We start from the raw sequence: 19,443 nt of genomic DNA, 5'->3' as shown, positions 1-19,443 counted from the left end.
AGCATAAGAAAATCCAGAACTCCGAACGTTATAGCTTTTACACACACAAAAAAATACCATAAAGCTAAAACAAATGTATATATTAAATACAAGGGGAAAAAAAATACAAAACCAATAAATTCAAATTTACATTTAAAAAAAAAATCCAGGCAATAGCTAAACGTATGAAGCAAATACTCATCATAAGGTATCAATCACTTTTTTTTTTTTTTAAAGAAGTAGCGTAGGGGTGCCTGGGTGGCTCAGTGGGTTGAACTGCTGCCTTCGGCTCAGGTCATGATCTCAGGGTCCTGGGATCGAGTCCCACATCGGGCTCTCTGCTCCGCGGGGAGTCTGCTTCCTCCTCTCTCTCTCTGCCTGCCTCTCTGCCTACTTGTGATCTCTCTCTGTCAAATAAATAAATAAAATCTTTAAAAAAAAAAAAAAAAAAAAAAGAAGTAGCGTAGATTTTCCACTGGCTCACGGGAAAGGGATGGAATGTCACAGTTTTTGACTGTGGGCAGCCTGGACCCACGAGTTTATTTCTAGACAAATGAACCCAGCTCATTATACCTTAGAGCTTAGCTGCTGTTGGGTGCTAAGAAAAACCTGGTAGGGTCTCTACCATTTGGGGTTTAATTGATCTGAAGGTAAACCCTCCTTCCAGATCTTTAATAAAACCATGTCTCCTGGCTTGATCCAAGAGACAGGCTCTTTCTTGGACAGAAAATCTTGCCGTAGTCAAGGATACCTGCTGTACCTGTCTTAGGCTGATTAAATGTTTTATAAATTTGTGAGCTTCTGAATCAAACAGCAGATCTGCTATTAAGAAAGGCCTCATATAGCATTCCACAGGGGCTGAGTCTGAGGTTCCTTTTGGGGGCCATTCTCATTCTTAAGAGAGCTATGGGCAGGAGTTTCATCCAGGATTCTGAGGTTTCCTGACAAAGTTTGGCCAAGATTTGATTAACCCTCTTGACCTTTCCCAAGGATTGGGGCCTCCAGGCAGTGTGAAGGTGATAATGAATTCCCAGGGCAGAAGGCACTTGCTGAGTCACCGTTACAATAAAGGATGGGCTATTACCACTCTGCCGAGACTTTGGAGGCCCAAAATGCAGGATAACTTCCTTTAGTAGAGCTTCTGCTACCTCTTGAGCTTTTTCTGTTCTAGCAGGAAGAGCCTCTATCCAACCAGTGAAAGTGTCCACAAAGACCAGGAGGTATTTACATCCCTGAGATGGGGGCATCTGAGTGAAGTCTATCTGCCAGTCCTCTCCAGGTTATGTGCCTTGTCTTTGGATGGGCTAGAGAAGGGGAGGTGTTCTTGTGACATAGGTTACAGGTCCTGGTGACTTCTTTGATCACCCATGACAGGGTAATTCCTGACTTTAAGACTCTAAGGAGGTTAACACGTCTCTTCCCAAATGAGAAAAGTCATGTAGTCCCTTGATGATTCTCCACCAGGATGCCTAGGGAAGCGTCACCTTTTGATGTCCACTGTCCCTTGGGATGGAGCTGGTAGTCTTTCTGCTGAGTCCAGTTTATTTTATTTACTTATTTTATTTATATTATTGGTAGTCTTTCTGCTGAGTCCAGTTTACTTCCCTCTTTGTATAATGGGACCTTTGCTGGAGGGTTGGTCCATGAAAGAGTAAAGCTGTATTGGGAGTTTGGGGCCTTAAAGCCATCTTTTGGAGCTTTCTACAAATATCTGGACTGCCCTGGCTTAAAAAATGAGTTCCTAGGACCAACATTCCCTCTAGGGTATCTGGATTGACACTGGTGAACTTTTGTGGTCCTTCTACTGGACGGGGTAGAAAAGAGCAGGATTGTCATTGGGTCCTTGGGTGATCTCCCTCAGATTATCATAGTTTACTAGCTTGATACATCTTCTCTCGCTCTCCAGGAGGCACAGTACCATGTGGTCCCTGAGGTCTAGTCCCTGCTGCCCAGGCTGATAATTCCAATTAGGGTCTATCTGAGGTATGACAGTCATTCCAACTGGGGTATCTGTTAGGCTGGGTAGCATGAAGTTCTCCTCTTCTGCCTGCGTACAGAATTGCTCCTCTGGATGGTAGTGATGGAACAGAATGACCAGAAGGTCCTTCCAGGTTGGATCAAAAGAATGGAGTCAGGCTCCTGAATTCCTCAGTAAATTTGTTAGGATCCTCAGAAAACCAGCTTAGCACTCATGGCACTGCCTGAAATCTAACATCAAAAAGGTGGTCCCCTAAGTTCCACCCACCACATCCTGGAGGGGGCAGAGGAACTTTTTCTTTTGGTCTGAGTCTGGCCAAAGAGGGTAGACTGGTTGCTAGGGTGAGGGACTGGTTGCTTAGGCTGGAGCCAATGGTGCTGAGGTATTTCCGAGGGGAGCTACTACAAGAATTCCTTTCTTGGGGCCAAGATCTAATGACCCCACCTCCCACTGTGCATGTTTTATATTTGTCAGGGGCATCCCTGAGGGCCATAAAGGCCTGGATGGAAAGGAATCTCTACTCTTTTCTTGCATTGTATGGAAGACATCAACTTACAATATGGTTTTATAGTTAAGACTATCATTTTCTGACCAGATCTCCCCTCTAGCTTATATGGTGGCCAAGCAATGTTACAAAAGAAAATAAGAATTTTCCTATTTAGGCTTTCAAATAGAAGCTGATCCCAGTGTCTCAAAATACACCCCAGGGGGCGTCTTTGGGGATAGAGGTGGAATTTCCCATTGCCTTCAGGGAGAGAGCTGACGCCTGTAACAAGAAAAGGAGCAACTAAACCAGGTTCCCATTACCAGAAGCCTGGAGTCCTATTTCCCTGAGGAGAGTTAGCTCTCTCTCTGAAACCTGAGAGGATCTCAAGTGGTTACTCTTCTAGAAAGTTCCAATGGCGAGTGGACTGTGGATGATCCCAGCCTACTGTCCATCCACCCCTGAAATCACGGCTATGGCCAGCATGCCGTGTGATGACCCAGCAGCCCTGACACCCCAGGGCCCTCGCCTTTTTCCAGCACCTGCTCTCCCAGAAGTGATGGCCTCCCTGAAGACCCAACAGAAATGATGCCTGATAATTAACCCTGATGTCCCAGGATGGATCCTTTCAAAACGGGCATTATCATGATTTCAAGATCTCTGAATATCCCACCTCCCTTGCTCTGATACGCCTCTTAACAGCTGATGGCAAACAATAGCTACCAAACAGGAATCTCTTGGGTGATCTAAACATTTCTTGTCTGGCCTGTTGATCTCTCCCTCACTTTGTGGGCAGTTCTGGTGAAACTAACCTCTATTTTCCAGTTCTCTTTGCATCCCTGAATTATTTGGGTTGAGTCACATAAGTGGTGGATAAGGCATACCCACAGGGAGAGATCTCAAAAACTGGGGTCCTTTGCCAGGGAGTAAAATGGTTTATAGCTATTTTATGGTGATCACAGTCTGAGCTGGCAGTCATGCAGGACCTCTGCGATTCTGGAAAGGACATCTCACAGGTCTTTATGCCCCACCACCAACAGAGGAGAGTGCAGAAGAAGGTAGGAGAGGAAACAGTTGAAGGCAGACAAAGTGGGTCAGTGTCCCATGACCAAGAGGCAGAGTCCTATAGACAGAGTCACCTTGGGACCAGTGAAGAGGATCTCAGTGTGCTGCTGTGTCACCTGCACGAGTGAATGAGTGACCATGGAGCACTCTCTTACACGTCTCAGTTTCTCCCACCAGAAGTCTAAGACAACCAGAGTGGTTCAGAGCACTGGAGGATCAGTCCTTGTGTGTACATACAGAGATGAGCCAAAGTCTTAATTACTAGTGAGATGCAAAACCCCATGGGACTCTTGCACATCCTGAGAAATAATCTCCGACACTTCCATAAAACTTTTAGTCACCGAAGAGTGACTGTTGGCTGGAAGGAGCAAGTGTCCCTTGATTCTTTGGAGCTGAAAATTAATCTCTCGTAAATGCCACCGGACCATCCGGTTCCCTGGTAGACCAGAGAGGACAGCAAAGGAGGAGTGGTGAGTTGACTAAGCAACTCTCCAGCACTTAGGCGAGAGCTGGAGGCTCACCAGGGTGGAGAGGGTCCCTCAATGCGCTGTTCCTTCCTTCTGGCTGGCTTGCCAAAACGGTGCCGCCGGTAGGCTGGGGAGACCCTGGCCCCTGTGGCCTCCGCCCAGCCCATTCCAAGGATGTCCCCGGACGCTGCTGGTCTCACTGCAAGAAGGAATTCAAGCACAGACCAGACACAGCGGATGAGCGGTGCAAGCAGGAAAGTTCATCGAAGTGCAAGCAGGCTCCGCAGGCGCGAGCGGGCCGGCTCGAGCGCTGCACGCCGGGGGCTCGGGTTTCCATCCTTTAGGGACAGGTGTTAACCAGGGCTGCAGTATCTATTACCTGCGGCGGGGAATTCTCGAAAGCAGGGCTTCCCGCCATTTCTTCCTTATTCCGTCGGGGTTTCCAGCCTTCTTTGTCAGCCGGGGGGGCCAGTCCGGTTTGGTCCAAGTTTCCCGCGGCTGTTTGGGGAGGGCCGCCAGGTCGGGCCTCCGACTTTCTGACCGCGCCGGCCGCGATGCCCCCTGCTCTGGCCTCCTGAAGCCTAACGAGCTGCCTGCTCCAACAGGGGCAGACGACCGCCCGGAATCAGGAGCTAAGGGCCGTGGTGCGAGGAGGAGCAAAGCGGGGAAGGGAACTGGGAGGATCTTGGACGCGCGAAGGAACTGGGGAAGCGGTCTGTGGACGCCGCAGCAGCCCGGGCCTCCCGCTCAGAGCCAGCTGCGAGGACGACGCCCTCAAAGAGGGCTTCCCACAGGCAGTGGCAAACGACGGAGAGTCGCTCCTCCCAACAGGAAACGACGGATGTCTTTGACTCAGGAAGAGAGACTCCAACCCCGCGCCTATGCGAAAAAACGCTTCCGGCAAGAGGACTCCGCTCGCCGACCCCGAAGAGCCGGCAGCAAGCAGACACGCCCCCAGGCGGGCTTCCCGGATCTTATTGGTTGTCTCCAGTCAGCCCCTCTCTCAATTGGTCAGCACTGCCCAGCGTCAGCTGTCACAGACACTATCCAGAACCAATCATCTCTAATCCCCACTCTGGCTCTCTTCCAACATGTGAGTGACCTTTAGACGAACCAATAAGATAGGGAAAGTGAGGATGTGAAAACGAGACTCCTTCCCTTTTTCTTCCTCTCGTTCAGCAAATGGTAGCTAAGGCTGAGCAGCTGACACCAACCACCAATCCGTAAGGGCGGAACTGGGGCGCACAGAAGAGTGATGGCAGGGGGTGACGTGGCAGTGACGGGATCATAAACTGAAATGAGTGGCGGAAACCCTGGCCAATCCGTGACCGAATTGGCCGGGCACTCTGCATTCTCGGGTCCTCCCGGAGCGCCGGAGACTCCGGGAAAGCACCAATGGGCTTGTACGTGAGTCTGATTGGCCTTCAGCTGAACCAATCAGCGGCGTGCCTGCGGGACGCGTCCCACCCCGGGCTCTCACTGGGCGGTGTGAGATGACAGGCCCGAGAGAAATGCCAATGTCCTAGGGGTCCTCCGCAAGTGACGCTCAGGAGCACCAATCGACTGTCTCCTTCCCGGCGGCCGAGCCCTCCTCCCGCGGCGGGCCTGGCGGGGCGGGGACGCTGCGCGGCCGCTGCTGATGCGCTAGCCGTGTGGGGCTCTCCGGGCGGCGACGGCGGCTCTCGTAGGCGGTTCCGGTCCTGTATCTCGGGGCGGCGGCGGCTCATGGCGGCGACGGAGCTGAGAGGGGTGGTGGGGCCAGGGCCGGCGGCCATCGCAGCTCCGGGCGGCGGCGGCACCGGTCCCCCCGTGGTGGGAGGCGGCGGCGGCCGCGGAGACTCGGGGCCGGGCTCCGGGGCCGCGCTGGGCACGGTGGCCGCGGCGGCGGCGGGCGGCCCGGGCCCCGGCGCTGGGGGAGTGGCGGCTGCGGGCCCGACCCCTGCGCCTCCGGCGGGGGGCTCCGGCGGCTCGGGCGCCGGGGGTTCGGGCTCGGCTCGAGAGGGCTGGCTCTTCAAATGGACCAATTATATCAAAGGCTACCAGCGGCGGTGGTTCGTGCTGAGCAACGGGCTCCTGAGCTACTACAGGTAAGTGCTTCCGGGGCGCCGTCCCCCACGGCAGCCCACGGTCCCTGCGCCGTCACCCTCTCGAGCCGGCACCGCAGCCAAGGTCGCCCCAGGCCCCTTTTCGTCACCTGCGCGCATTGACAGCCCGCGACGCGAGCCCACCGCCACGAAAGTGAACGCCCCGGCTCTAAGCCCTCCCCCCGGGTTACCCGCCCTTAGTGCAATACCTTCCCCTCCGTCCCTGGCCTTTCCAATCGTTTGGAGAGCATCTACTCTTCCATTGTGTTTCCACCAGCACAGAGGTGCAGTGATGAATTCTGCAAGGCAGGCGCTGTTGTGGGTGCTAAGGGACGCATGTAGGAGAGCAGAGCCTGGGCATGGCTCTCCAGGAACTTGCTGTGAAAGTCCCAAGTCTTAGCTGTCTGTGCCCAGTCTCCAGAATTCAAGGTTATTAGCAGCCCGACGTTGTTCTCTCCACTTTCAGGCACAAGGACGCCAGGCACAGGGTGGCCTTGGTATCTACCCCCTGTTTTCCTTATCTCTCCCAGACTTGGCATATGCCTTCACCTTCTGGACAGCCCGGAGTGGAGATGTGCACTCCAGTGCTGCTTTTATTCACACTCATCCACCTGCCCGCTACGGGAATGGTTTAAGTGGTTTATCTAGTATTTCTGGGGTCTCTTTGGTTGGTTCGGTTTAAGTTTTATTAAAAGAAGAATCCATGTCTTTGGTATGATTACTTTTCTGTTCCACAGTGTTTGTTTTGGAGTGTTTAATATATATTTATGGTGACTCACAGTCTTGCCATAAACTGCAGCCTGCTTTTGGCTACTTGAGTTACTAGACATATGATAGTGGATTTGGGAAGAAACATAGACATTTTCCGAGTGCTGGACAGTTTGGATAGTTTCGTTGACTCCTGACACTAGCTGTGGGAGTTAGGAGATATTCCCATCTTACTGATGAGGAAACTGAGACCTAGCTGGACAATTTTTCCAAGGTCTTAAGGAATCAGGATTTGAAACTAGTTCTCTTCACACCAACATAACCTAAAACTCGGGTTAGTGTTACATGAATCAGTCAGATAATAGAGATCGTTGCTTGCCTATAGCAAATGCGTTTCTAGGTCACCGTTACTATATGTCCTTTATACAGAATATAATTAGTCTGTTTAGGGGAGACTTTGCTTAATAAAATGGCACTTCTAATTGAAATTTTTTTATAAAGACCATCCTGTTTGAGACCCCAAACTCTGTGAAGAACAGCTCACTCTTTTTCTCTTCCTCTGCAAGTAGTCATTCTGCCACCAGGAGAGTTAGAGTGAATGAATCTCTTGCATCAGCTCTTAGAGAATTTTGAGGGGAAATTGAAGGTGGGAGTTGGAGGTTGTTGAAGTTAAGAACACATTCTTATCTAGTCTCTAACAGTGGAAAATGCCTTAGCACATCCTCACTGCTTCAGCTACGTTGTGAATAGCTGTGTGTGTCATTTGCATTATTATATGTTCAGAATTGATTTTAATTTTAACCTAAGTAGTCATCCAGGATGATCAGTGGAGGGTTAGATCTGACATTTTAGTGTGTTCCAAAACTTTCCCTCTACTCAAGTCCTGCTTTCCTGTTAGACTGACCGTCATTCTAATGTTCAGTTGATTCGTATCCTAACTTAGCTTGTAAGTCACTGTTAACATTGATTCCTCGTCTTCAGAAGTTGTGTCACAGTGCAGGCCTTACTGTGTGGCCATTTTTCCTCATCCAAGTTCTTACCAGTTCCACTTTCCAGGCCAGTTGATTCTTTGATCAGTTACAGCCTTAAACAATGTTGATATTGGCTGGACATTAAGAACTTAAATGTTGCGGTCTCTTCAGGTATTTGCAATCACTTTTAACTTGGCTCCTTCAAGAGCTAGTGGCACCTGTCTGACAACAGATCAAACTCCTTCCAAAGCATACCAAATCACATATTGGGAAATGTGCATACGCCTGTCTTTGCCAGCTAAGATGGTCCCACCCACAGACCAACCAAGCAACAGGAGCCAGGGTTATCAAATCTGTGCACTGCTTCAAAATCACACTGAAGTACTTCCTACCAACTACACTCGTAGTTTATTCTTAAGCGGGTTCTTTGGGTTCCCATCTCCTTAGAGTTATTTAGCTAAATTGTCATTCCTCCCACTTTTTGTGCCTCTGTAACCTGTCATCTCCTCTATATGCCTTTTATAAAATGCTGTTTTCTTTTTACCTGAGGTCATGTATTTCTTAGACCCACCCTGTGATGAACCATCCCAATGGCCTTTAGCGGGCCTCTTCCCTCATTTTACCCATCCTGTTCTTCTTTACATGGATGTTCCATTACTTAAAACCATATGTAGAATCCCAGCTTTCCCAGACACATGGTGACAGGGCCATGTAGCATTAGTTTTCCTGACTAGCTTCCAGAGATTGACTTACTGTTTTGGCTGGCCTTTTTAGGGAACTTTCTAGACAGAAAGTACCACCTAATTGATACATAGTGACTGAAGAACATATCTTGCACTCTGAAAATCATATATTTCCAGCCTCTGTACTAATCATCTGTAAACATACATGTATCTGCCCGAACCCAAGAGCTCCTGAGTTAAGCCTGCCTTACTCCTAGGGTTCCTTGGTAGTTCTAAAACTGCTGTAGACTTTATGGGATGTGAGAAACTCCTTAAGTTCGTGAAGATGACCCAGGCAGAAGACATTCATGTAAGTGTCTGGTGAAAAGTACCAACAGATAGTGGGGAAAGTGGTACAAAGTCCAAGTAGCTCCCTTGGAGTAGAAAGCAAGGGTGAGTTGGCCTGTCAGCTGTGGGTCTGAAATTCGGCCTGCATTATTCATAATGTAACTGAAGCTTGGGGGTGGGGGAGGTGGGGGAGGGGAGGTAAGAATAGAAAAAAACAGGGATTCACGTTACAGTGTAGCAGGTGCAGGAGGTAGAAAATGGCCTAGTCCATTGAGACCCCCCTGGTCATCCCATACTGCTCATTTGTGTGTTTGAGGAAGAAAAACCAGTTTCATGTGACACACTGAACAATAGCAAATCTGTCTTCCTAAGCACAGTAAACAGACTTTCTCAAACATACCAAGTCTTAGTTTCTGGAGATGGGGTGTGTGTCATTTCTGGCATGCAGGAATTCTGGATGTGCCAGGTGTGTGGGGCTGCTTGGCGCCAGTGAAAGGGAAATGGCTCTGCTGCGCACGGTGGCAGTTGGCAAAAAGGACTTTGACCTCTGTATGTTCCAAGTTGGTCAGGGAAAACTGTGGTCTCAACATGCAGGTCTCTGGGCATAACCCAGCGAGTGGCGGGGAAATTAGCTCAGTCTGCAAGGTCTATGCAGTTGTGCTAGCAGCTTGGTATTTTCTGTGAAGTAGCTTGTCACCAAGTGGTGATGTAAAGTTCAAAAGTTAGGCTATTAATAGAACTGTCAGTAGAGATGGGGAAAATTTTTACACCCAATCCTCTGAGAACAGATTTGCTGAATCTTTCCTAGCTATTAATAGGATGGCTTAGGAGTTCCTACCAATAGAGGTCAGTGGATCTTTGGAAAGAGCATATTCCCAAATAATTATACTACCTAGTGATTCTTTTATGATTATTATTATTCTTTCTTTACTCCTACAGAGAGCTAGTTATTCCTTTCATATCATTTGAGCTGTAGTCAATACTTAATACCTAAGCATCTCAGTGCACCTTGCACTGATCCAGTAGAATTCTAAGCGTAGTGTGACAACTCTCATTTGGACTGAGTTGAGCTTAGGGAGGGGGGTTGTTCAGTATAGGTGAAATGGAGCTATTCTTTCTCGGAGGGAGTGAGATTGTTGAAAGAAATTTTGTTATGTGAGTTTATGAATCACTATTTTTTTAAAAATTTGATATATTCATTTGAGAGAGAGACAGAGAGAGCACAAGCAGGGGGAGGGGCAGAAGGAGACTCCCTGCTGACCTGGGAGCCTGATATGGGGCTCGATCCCAGGAACTGGAGATCATCTCCTGAGCTGAAGGCAGATGCTTAACCATCTGAGCCACCCAGGTGCCCCATAAATCACTATTTTAAACTTAGAACTTGCTAAGTAAGAAGTAATTCCTGACTACAAAAAGGTAATGAGGGAACTTTTTTTGGTGTGATGGGAATGTTCTACATCTTGATTGTGAAGGTGGTTACACAGTTGTGTACATTTGTCAAAACTCACTGCATTATACACTTAAAATTGCTGAATTGACATAGCCTTCCATGAAGGCTCTTTCTGAAAAGCCGAGGGTGAGAGGAACAGCAGAGCAATACAGTCTGACTCTGAAACACCACTTAATGGCTGTGAAAGGAAACCCCTGCTGATTGTTTCTGGAATTTTAGGGAGCCATGTGAGGGAAATAGTAGAACTTGCTGTTTCCTAAGGCTGCTGCATTTTCAAAAGGCTTAGAGCTACAAGAAGACAAGAAGGTGGTGAAGGATAAACCACCCATCCGCTTTCTACTTAAGCTGGTCTTTGTCTCATTATTGCAGGTCAAAGGCTGAAATGAGACACACCTGCCGTGGGACCATCAACCTCGCCACGGCCAACATCACCGTGGAGGACTCCTGCAACTTCATCATCTCCAACGGCGGCGCTCAGACCTACCATCTGAAGGCGAGCTCAGAGGTGGAGCGGCAGCGCTGGGTGACGGCCCTGGAACTGGCCAAGGCGAAGGCCGTGAAGATGCTGGCAGAATCGGGTAGGGAGCAGAGAACACCACGTGTGGGGAGCTTCTTGTTTGCGCCTCCTCGGCCATACCTTATTTTATCCCTCACTCTCAGTCCGTTATCACCCATCTGACTGACTCAGGCTTGTCATCATCGTGTGGCATTTCTCCCGGAGTGGTGGCTTTCACCTGTCCGCAGTTCTGCCCTGCGCGGTGTCTGGAGATGTTTCTGTGGTCGTAGCTGAGGGTTGCTGCTCCTGCAGGCATCCGGTGACTAGAGGCTGGGGAGGCCGCACGGGACAGCCCTCACAACGAAGAGTGAACTGGGCCCAAACGTCAGTAGTATCGAGGCTGAGAAGCTCTGTCGTAGAGGTGCAGTGAGTGTCCTTTTGGCTTTTAATGCCATTTGGCTACCTCAAAATTTGGGGGAAGGATTATTTTATTGCTAGGTCCATCTCAAGATCATTACAGGTCACAGTTCGATTCTGTTGTTACTTTTTTCTTTTTCTCCTGACATTTTTTTACCTAAGTATCTTCTGAGTTGAAACAATCTTTATAGGTTGCCAGAAACCTTATAGGGGATACTGCCCATGAAAAATCTTTAGTTTGCCTTAGTTTCACCAGAAAGAGTGGTGTACACATGTTGTGATATTTCTTCAAGGAAAATGGTCCCCACTTGTTAATAGTTTAAGCACCCTGAGCTTGTCCACTCAGAGCTGACCGGGATGGTCACCTCCTGGCTTTTGTTCACCTCTTGTTTTTCTTATCCGTGGTCATTTCCCACACTGTATTTAAAACCTGGTAAACAGTGAAAGGAATATTTACTACATTGTTAGTTTTTTTGGTAACACGTTATATTTTGGATTTAGTCCTGCCTCTCGAGCTAGCAGATAGGGGAGGTCTTTCCTTATTTCTTTTGTTTTGATTTTAGTGCTGATGTTCCAAAGGAAGTGACACTGCTAGGAGAGCATTTTACAGTTGCAGGACTGATAGCGAGAGGTGCAGCATGGCCCTCTGTTTGACCTGCTTCTGGAGGGTTGCTTAATAGAATACCTTACATTACTTTCAGCGCAGGGGTGGCTTTAGTGTCAGATGAGTTCATCACAAAGTTCCTGAGGAAAAGGAACTTTGGAAAAGGTAAATTAATGAGTCTTTTGGTGATGTGGACATTGCTTACAAAGAGCCAGACTGCATTTCACAACCTATTGCATACAGGGCTCACCTGTCACCCACAGGATGGCGGGTTTGTAGTAATGATCAGCTTGGACTGGATTGGAACCCTCAAGCTTGAGTTACAAGGCTCTATAATTCATTCCCAATCCCAGGAGCCATTTAGCTTCTCCATCCTGTCTTCCAGGGATCATTAGTTCTAAGACTTCAGTGCGCATCAGAATGGCCTGGGCAGCTTATTCAAAATGAAGGTTCAATTTCTGGGGTGGGGCCAGAATGTTGGCACCTTTAATAAGCCCAGTGTTGGGAGGGTGGGGAAATTGAATGTAGATGGACAAAAGGTACAGATTTATATTATAAGATAAATAAATACAGGGGGTGTAACATACGACATGATGACTATAGGTTTTTTTTTTTTTTTTTAAGAATTTATTTATTTATTTGACAGAGAGCATGAGCACAAGCAGGGGGAGTGGCAGGCAGAGAGAGAGGAAAGCCCCTGCTCCATAGGGAGCCCGATGTGGGGCTCAGACCCAGAACCCTGGGATCATGACCTGAGTAGAAGACAGATGCTTCACTGACTGAGCCACCCAGGTGCCCCCACACGATGACTATAGTTAACGCTGTATGGTATATTTGATAATTGCTGAGAGATTACATCCTAGAAGTTCCCATACAAGGAAGAAAACATTTTTGAGATGATGGAGGCTAACTAAATTTATTGTGGTGATCATTTGTCAGTATATATAAGTCAAATCATTATGCTTTGACAGTGCTGTATGTCAGTGATGACTCAATAAAACTAGAAGGAAAAAGAAAAGCAGGAGCAGAATAAATGTGTCCCAGTGGGAAAAAAAGGAAGAACCAGCCCGGGTGTTTGTGGTACAGGTGGGCTGTGGACCGCATCAGCGCCTAGTCGTCTGGTAGCAGCAAGCTCTCAGTTGGTCCCAACGCCCAGCATGAGGCATGCTGATTTAGTTGGGGACAGAGTTGGTGGGCTTCTGACTCATAGCTCTGGAGTCACGTAACTGGCGTCCCGTGATTCCCCTTTTGGCTGTACAGATGAGTCCGGAGATGAAGAGGCTGTGTCACAGACTGACAAGACGGAGCTGCAGAATACCCTGCGGACGCTGTCCAGCAAAGTGGAGGACCTGAGCACGTGCAATGACCTCATAGCCAAGCACGGCACGGCGCTGCAGCGCTCCCTCAGCGAGCTCGAGTCCCTGCGGCTGCCCGCCGAGAGCAACGAGAAGATCAAGCAGGTCAACGAGCGGGCCACGCTCTTTAGGATAACATCCAATGCCATGATCAATGTGAGTGCTGAGTGCAGCTGGCGCCTGGGTCGCCTTTTTGTTCTTTCCCCCAGAATGTAGTTCTCCCCGTGCGCCGTGCTGGGGAACATTGGAAATGAGAAAGCAGGGAACTGCTCAGGGGACTTAAGTTACATTGTTTGTTTCATGAACGAGACCAGGCTGCACAGTTGGAATGACTTTCCTGCTCTGATCACACAGTCCATGCCAACCTGGGAATTCGTTAGGAGGCCAGGGGCCCAGTCTTCCTTCTGTAGCCAGCAGGACATCTGATGGTGATGTTAGTTGAATTCCTTAACTTCTCTGGGCGGCGGTTTTTGTTTGTTTTTATCTAACCTGATCCGCTGGATCTGAGAGGTCTCCGTGGGTCCTTTCTGTCGTGTGTGAGCTTCAAGTTGGGAGTCTTACCATCCTTTGCTAGTGCGTTCTGGCCTACAGTGTGGTAAGTGGGGGCCGGCCAGGTACTAGTGAGAACTTGATAATACTAGTTAGTCCCATCTGTAGTCCTTGATCCCAGGGGTAATTCTGGGTGATAAGACAGAATATTCAAATTTTGCTTTCAAAAAGAAGGGACCAGTGCTTCTGTTTTATTGTGACTCCAGCCTCAGGTGGCTGTGTGGACTACGTCAGCTGCCTGGATACAGGGCTCCAGGTAAACTTAGAGCATGGCGGGCGTTGGGATGTATTTCAGAAACTGGGTGATAGGTGTGAAATGAATACATGGTTTAAGTAGCGCAGTTTCTCCTCTCCTGGTGACTGATTCTCACCTGGCGGGTTTTTCAGTTAACTTACCAGAGGAACACCAGGGGTTATGTCGTAAGGCAAGTGGAATGGGTATTCTGAGAAAGGGGTTACACTGGTTTTGCCCCTGTCCAATTAAATGGATGAAATTACTCTACGAGGGCCAGATTTTCCCTTGTTCAGGGAGCGATAGTAAGATATCTGCTTAGAACTAGTTTAGTTCACATGACTTCTAGAGATCAAAGATCTTTTCTCGTGACCAGGGGAACATTTAGTTTTTCTCATTTAAAACCCCTTTGTTACTCAATAGGAAGTTGTGATACCCTTGATTTTCATATCATTTTCTGAAATCTTGAACATTTTCCTTGGTGCTCCGATTCACATACCAGTTGGAAGAGGCTAATTATTTTTGTCCACTTCAGGACTGCAGAAAGGTCAGCTGTCTCCCAGGACCATCCTGCCCATCAGCACGAGTGCTTGTGTTTGTTTCTAATGGCTAATCGTGTGCTCTTGTTCCAAACTGTCTACTTCTTAGTGACGGCATGCCTGTTTTTCAGGTCCTCTTGTGACCAGGAAAATCTCATAAATCGTACAGGTCAATTCACCAGTAGTAAATAAATACACTTTTTAAATGGAACACCTCAGGCCACAATAGTCCCCTGACAGTGCGTGTTGCCTCTTATCCCTGTTCCATGCAGGTTTTCTTCCCTTCTGATGTGAAAAATTAGCTAAATCAAACACCTCTTGGGGTGCCTGGGTGGCTCAGTGGGTTAAAGCCTCTGCCTTCAGCTCAGATCATGATCTCAGGGTCTTGGGATCGAGCCCTGCATCGGGCTCTCTGCTCAGCAGGGAGCCTGCTTCCCACCACCCCCCACTTTGCCTGCCTGCCTTTCTGCCTACTTGTGATCTCTGTCTGTCAATTAAATAAATCTTTAAAAAAAAAAAAAAAAAAAAAAAACCTCTTGATAAAAAAAATTCTCATAAAATTGAAACTCAGTTTGGATTTTTCTTTTGAAAAAAAAATGCTCATCTTCATTCCTTGGGGGCAGTTCTTCCTCCCCAAGTTGTAAATGTTCAGAGTTTGGTGTCAAAGGGAATGATCCTTTGGCAATTAGAGGTAAGTTGTGTTTTCATTCTGTTCTCCGCAGTGTACTGCCTATGCCTCCTTCATAGCTGGGTGTTGCTTGAAATGGGTTTTTTATCCTTGTGTTTTTTCCTTGGTATCTTTTCGGTGCTAAGGGCAAGGCCTTAAAATTAACCTGCTAACTTCACATCCCCAAACAGGCAAAGTTTTATCAAAGGAAGAGTACATTTCACTCAATTTCTTGATATGCTTAGGGCATAGCTATTCTTACCACCAAAGTGAATCTAACCTGAGAAATATATTTGATACTATTAGTATGTCCACTTGCTTATCCAGGAAACATCCGTGAGCACCATCTGTTTTCTAGGCACTGTGCTATGGGATATAAAACAAATGTGGATACGGTCCCTGCCCTCAGGGAGATCATTCTTTAGTGAAAGGACAGAGAAGTGACGGATCATTATAGTGTGCTAGGCATCATGATAGAAAGGAGCGCAGGCTGCTGTGGTGTATATAAGATATTGGAGGTGTTCAGCTCAGACCAGGAAGATTACAAGATAGAGAAGGTAACTCCTCAACTAAGTTCTGAAAGACCAGAGAGACTCTTCCTATGAAAAAAGGCAATAAAGAGCTTGGGGGCCTCAAGTCCAACTGCTTTGTCTATCTACATAACCTGCTTCCTCTGTGAACACAATTCCTTTTCGGTAAATGGTGATGATACCAGTAGCTGCTCAAAGAATTGTTGAAAGGCTTCTATAGATAATTAATGTAAAGGGTTCAGCGAAGTGCCTGACATATTGCCTTTCATTAAACTCGAGTTATCATCAGTATTCTTAAAAGAAGTGTGGGAGAAGAACTGATCTGGGTATGGATGTGGCTTACACAGAGCCCTTCCCTCCCTCCCAGTCTGAAAACGAATTGACTGTTAGAATAAGGAAGTAGCTAGAGATAAGGCTGGCCAGGGATTAAGTGTGGGGGAGGGGATGGGGTACAGATCCTACTAAATGGGCTTGGTAGAGTGGATTAGAAGGGGATAAGACCGATTTTGATGCAGGCTTAACTATAATAGCTAACGCCTTATTGAATGCTTACGGTGAGCCTCAGATTTCTAAGTGCTTTACAGGTAAAGCGACAAAAGTTGCTGTGGTGGTTCTTTGTTTACATATGAGGCACAGATAGGTTAAATAAGTAACTTGCCCCAAATTGCATAACTAGATCGTGGGATGGAGCTGTGAGTAGAGCCCCAATGATGGAACTCCTCTGAGGGTATACACAGATCCCAGAAATATTAAAGAAGAATCAGTAGGACTTGATAATTGGAAGTGGAGAGAGAAGAAAAATGTAAGAATCAAGGGTGCCTCCTAGTTTCCTGGCTTGGGCAGGGGGAAGGGCCCTGGTACTCTTCTTGGTGTGGAGAACGAATACCAAAGGGAGAGGTAGAGTCAGAAAGGGAACATGGTGTGTTCACTCTGGCACCCTAGGATTTTGAGATTACTTTGAACCGTTGGATAGACAGTTAGATACCCTGTCTGCATGAATGCAGAGCTGGAATTACTGATTTTGTAGACATTAGCCTATAGGCAAAGGTTGAAAACATGGGAGTAGATGTTTTCTGTTTACTTTTTAGTTTTGCCGTAACAGGGAATAGATTTTTAAGCTTGCATTGCTTCCTTCCTTCATTATTTATTAAGCAGACTTTATCAGGCTCCTACAATGTACAAAGCAACTAAGTTAGGTGCTGTATATAAATAAGATATAAATGGTGTATTCAAGTTGCTTGGAATCCACCTGGAGAGACAGAAAATCAGTTACAATGCCACTGTGGATGGTATAAAACAGAAGTGTGTGCAAAGTGCTATGGAAATGCAGAGGAGAGATTGGATGCTTATGAAATCATCACATAAGAAGGAACATTTGCCATAGATCTTAAAGAAGAAAGAGGACTTGGCCAAGTCGAGGAAGTGGGTAGGAAAAGGCATTCCTGGCAAAGCAACTAGCATATGCTTGTGGCAGGCATGCCTGGGAGAGCAGGTCAGTGTGGCCCACTGTCGGGCGTAGGAGCAAGTCCAGCTGCCTGGGGAGGAGGATACGAAGCAGGTGGTGGCCATACCTGAAGGGCCTTTGACGTTCAACCCAATAGTTAGGTTCCCAATGGGGAGCCCGTGAAGGGGGTAATATGAACAGGTCTGTGTTTTGACTGTAGATTCCTTCTTTGATGCCTTATGTAGGCTTCTGGTTTTTAAGGTCAGTTGTTTCTCTTTGTGACCAAAATAAAAACCAGCTGCTTTCCCCCGTCTTGATCTAATTCAGGGCAGATTCCCTTTTCTCAACATCTGAATTCCTCAACTTTAGGTGACCTGTGTGTGGTCAGGAATGTATTGAAAGCAGTTATCCTCTGCTTGTCCTCATCTTTCAGTCAGTAGATTGCTGCTTTTGGTTCAGTTCACACAGTTGGCCTTTGTGACGTTGCCACAAATACCTTGTCTGGGTTTACTGCTCACTTGGCATTTGTTTCATCCTCATGACCAGGAATATGTAAAGGAACCGTGACAGCCATGTCCAGTTTTTTCCCTGGGGCTGACCTTGATTGCATCACGGAGCTGGCTGTCCCTGATACTGTGGAATAAAAATGAGTCTTCCACCGTAATTTGCGAAAGTTCCTAGAATATGGTTACTTAACAGGCTCACAGAGGCCTGAGGGAACTCTCTGACTAGTTGGGTTGAGCATAACTCTTTCTCCATACAGGCCTGCAGAGATTTCCTCATGTTAGCCCAGACCCATAGTAAAAAGTGGCAGAAGTCTCTTCAGTATGAAAGAGACCAGCGTATCCGACTGGAAGAGACCCTGGAACAGCTGGCGAAGCAACACAATCACCTGGAGAGGGCCTTCCGGGGGGCCACGGTGCTGCCGGCGAACACTCCTGGCAGTGCTGGTTCTGGAAAAGGTAAGTCACCTGGCTCTGGGGTGGCCCGTTCACATCGGAGCCAGGTGGTTTTCTGCCGCTGATAGCAGACCTGCAGACTCTCCAGGATCAGGGGTTTCTGTGCCAGGGAATTGGAGCTGTTTACTTCTCCTGCCATGTGTTCCTGTGCGGTAGTCGCAGTGTGGTCAAGATCCTGCTGGGCCGGGTTTTGGTAAATTGAGCCAAAGTAAACGAATGGCCTTCCTTCTCCTTACAGATCAGTGCTGCTCTGGCAAAGGAGACATGAGTGACGAGGATGATGAGAATGAGTTTTTTGATGCTCCTGAGATCATCACCATGCCCGAAAATTTGGGCCACAAGTAAGTTGTCCTTGATTCCTGCCAAAAAGAACACATCCGGCCATCAGAGTCGAGAAATGTTTCAGTGGGACTGTCGTGGTTGTCGGTGTTAACCAAGATCTGGACTCTTTTCCTTAAATGAGTGGAAAACTCTCACCTTTTTTCTATGAGTGAGTTCTCCAGAGATATTTGAATGCATGCATATTCTAATCTAAGTGTTGTTGTTCAGTTACCCGTTACTAACTTCGTGCAGTGTGCTTTGCACTCCACTTTGTAGAGACCTGGCGAAGACCAAACTCTAGTTGTTGATCCTTATTCTAATTCCCGTATGTTTCCCACCTGTGTAGACGTACTGGCAGCAACATCAGCGGAGCCAGCAGTGACATCAGCCTGGATGAACAGGTAACATTCAGTTGGGAGCCATCGGATGGGAGACCTGGGCGTGATTCTCCAGGATTTGCTTGTAAAGCCCTTGTGAGAAACGGAAAATGCCCATTCTTTTTTAAGATGGGGGAAGGGAAGCATATAAATACCGGGTTTTTTGTTCTTTGTGGGTGATTGAATGGCTTTGTTTTGCCCTTAGTACAAGCATCAGCTGGAAGAGACCAAGAAGGAGAAGAGAACTAGAATACCGTACAAGCCGAACTATAGCCTCAATTTATGGAGCATCATGAAGAACTGTATTGGAAAAGAACTCTCGAAGATCCCCATGCCGGTGAGGCTCTTGCATACCTGCGCTCTGCCAGGAGGGCCTCTCGGGCCACAGTGGGAAGAGTGCTCCTGTGACAGCCCCACACACTTGAGAGGCAGTTCGTGTGTGGCGTGGTCTTTGTTACCCTTACCGTCAAAAAGTGTCCCTTAAAATTAGCTGCTTTAATGTAGTCTGTGGATCTGGTGTGTTTCCAGATCACGTCGAATCAGATGCATTTGTTTAATGACGTTTGTGAGCAGATTCCTAAGCTTGACATGCTGGGGGCATGCACAGATAAATGCAACATAGCTTCTGTGTTCAAAAAGCATGTAGTTTAAAGGAGGCAGACATGAAAACAAGGAGAAAATTCTACTCTCTATGGTAGTGTTACGGGAAGTACTAGCCATACGCAGGCTTGGGGAGCACAGAACAAAGACAGTCCGT

The 19,443-nt window shown here is 47.6% G+C and overlaps 1 protein-coding gene across 1 annotated transcript in view; it reads left to right on the top strand.

Annotated features, from left to right (window-relative positions):
* Window positions 1–5,550: 5,550 nt before the first annotated feature.
* The window catches only part of LOC101688915 (oxysterol binding protein), a 34,744-nt gene continuing 20,851 nt past the window's right edge, over window positions 5,551–19,443 (top strand). The window contains exons 1-7 of the mRNA XM_013044539.2: window positions 5,551–6,060; window positions 10,566–10,774; window positions 12,974–13,224; window positions 17,793–17,991; window positions 18,227–18,329; window positions 18,656–18,710; window positions 18,892–19,023. Coding sequence (XP_012899993.2) covers window positions 5,699–6,060; window positions 10,566–10,774; window positions 12,974–13,224; window positions 17,793–17,991; window positions 18,227–18,329; window positions 18,656–18,710; window positions 18,892–19,023 — 1,311 coding nt within the window. The 5' untranslated portion in view covers window positions 5,551–5,698. The remainder of the gene's footprint in view (window positions 6,061–10,565; window positions 10,775–12,973; window positions 13,225–17,792; window positions 17,992–18,226; window positions 18,330–18,655; window positions 18,711–18,891; window positions 19,024–19,443) is intronic.

This window comes from Mustela putorius, unplaced genomic scaffold (assembly GCF_011764305.1).
Source record: "Mustela putorius furo isolate JIRA1106 unplaced genomic scaffold, ASM1176430v1.1 tig00000127_pilon_pilon_pilon, whole genome shotgun sequence".
NCBI classification, from domain to species: domain Eukaryota; kingdom Metazoa; phylum Chordata; class Mammalia; order Carnivora; family Mustelidae; genus Mustela; species Mustela putorius.
Note: the sequence above shows the minus strand (reverse complement) of the source record. Positions and strands in the feature narration are given on the sequence as shown.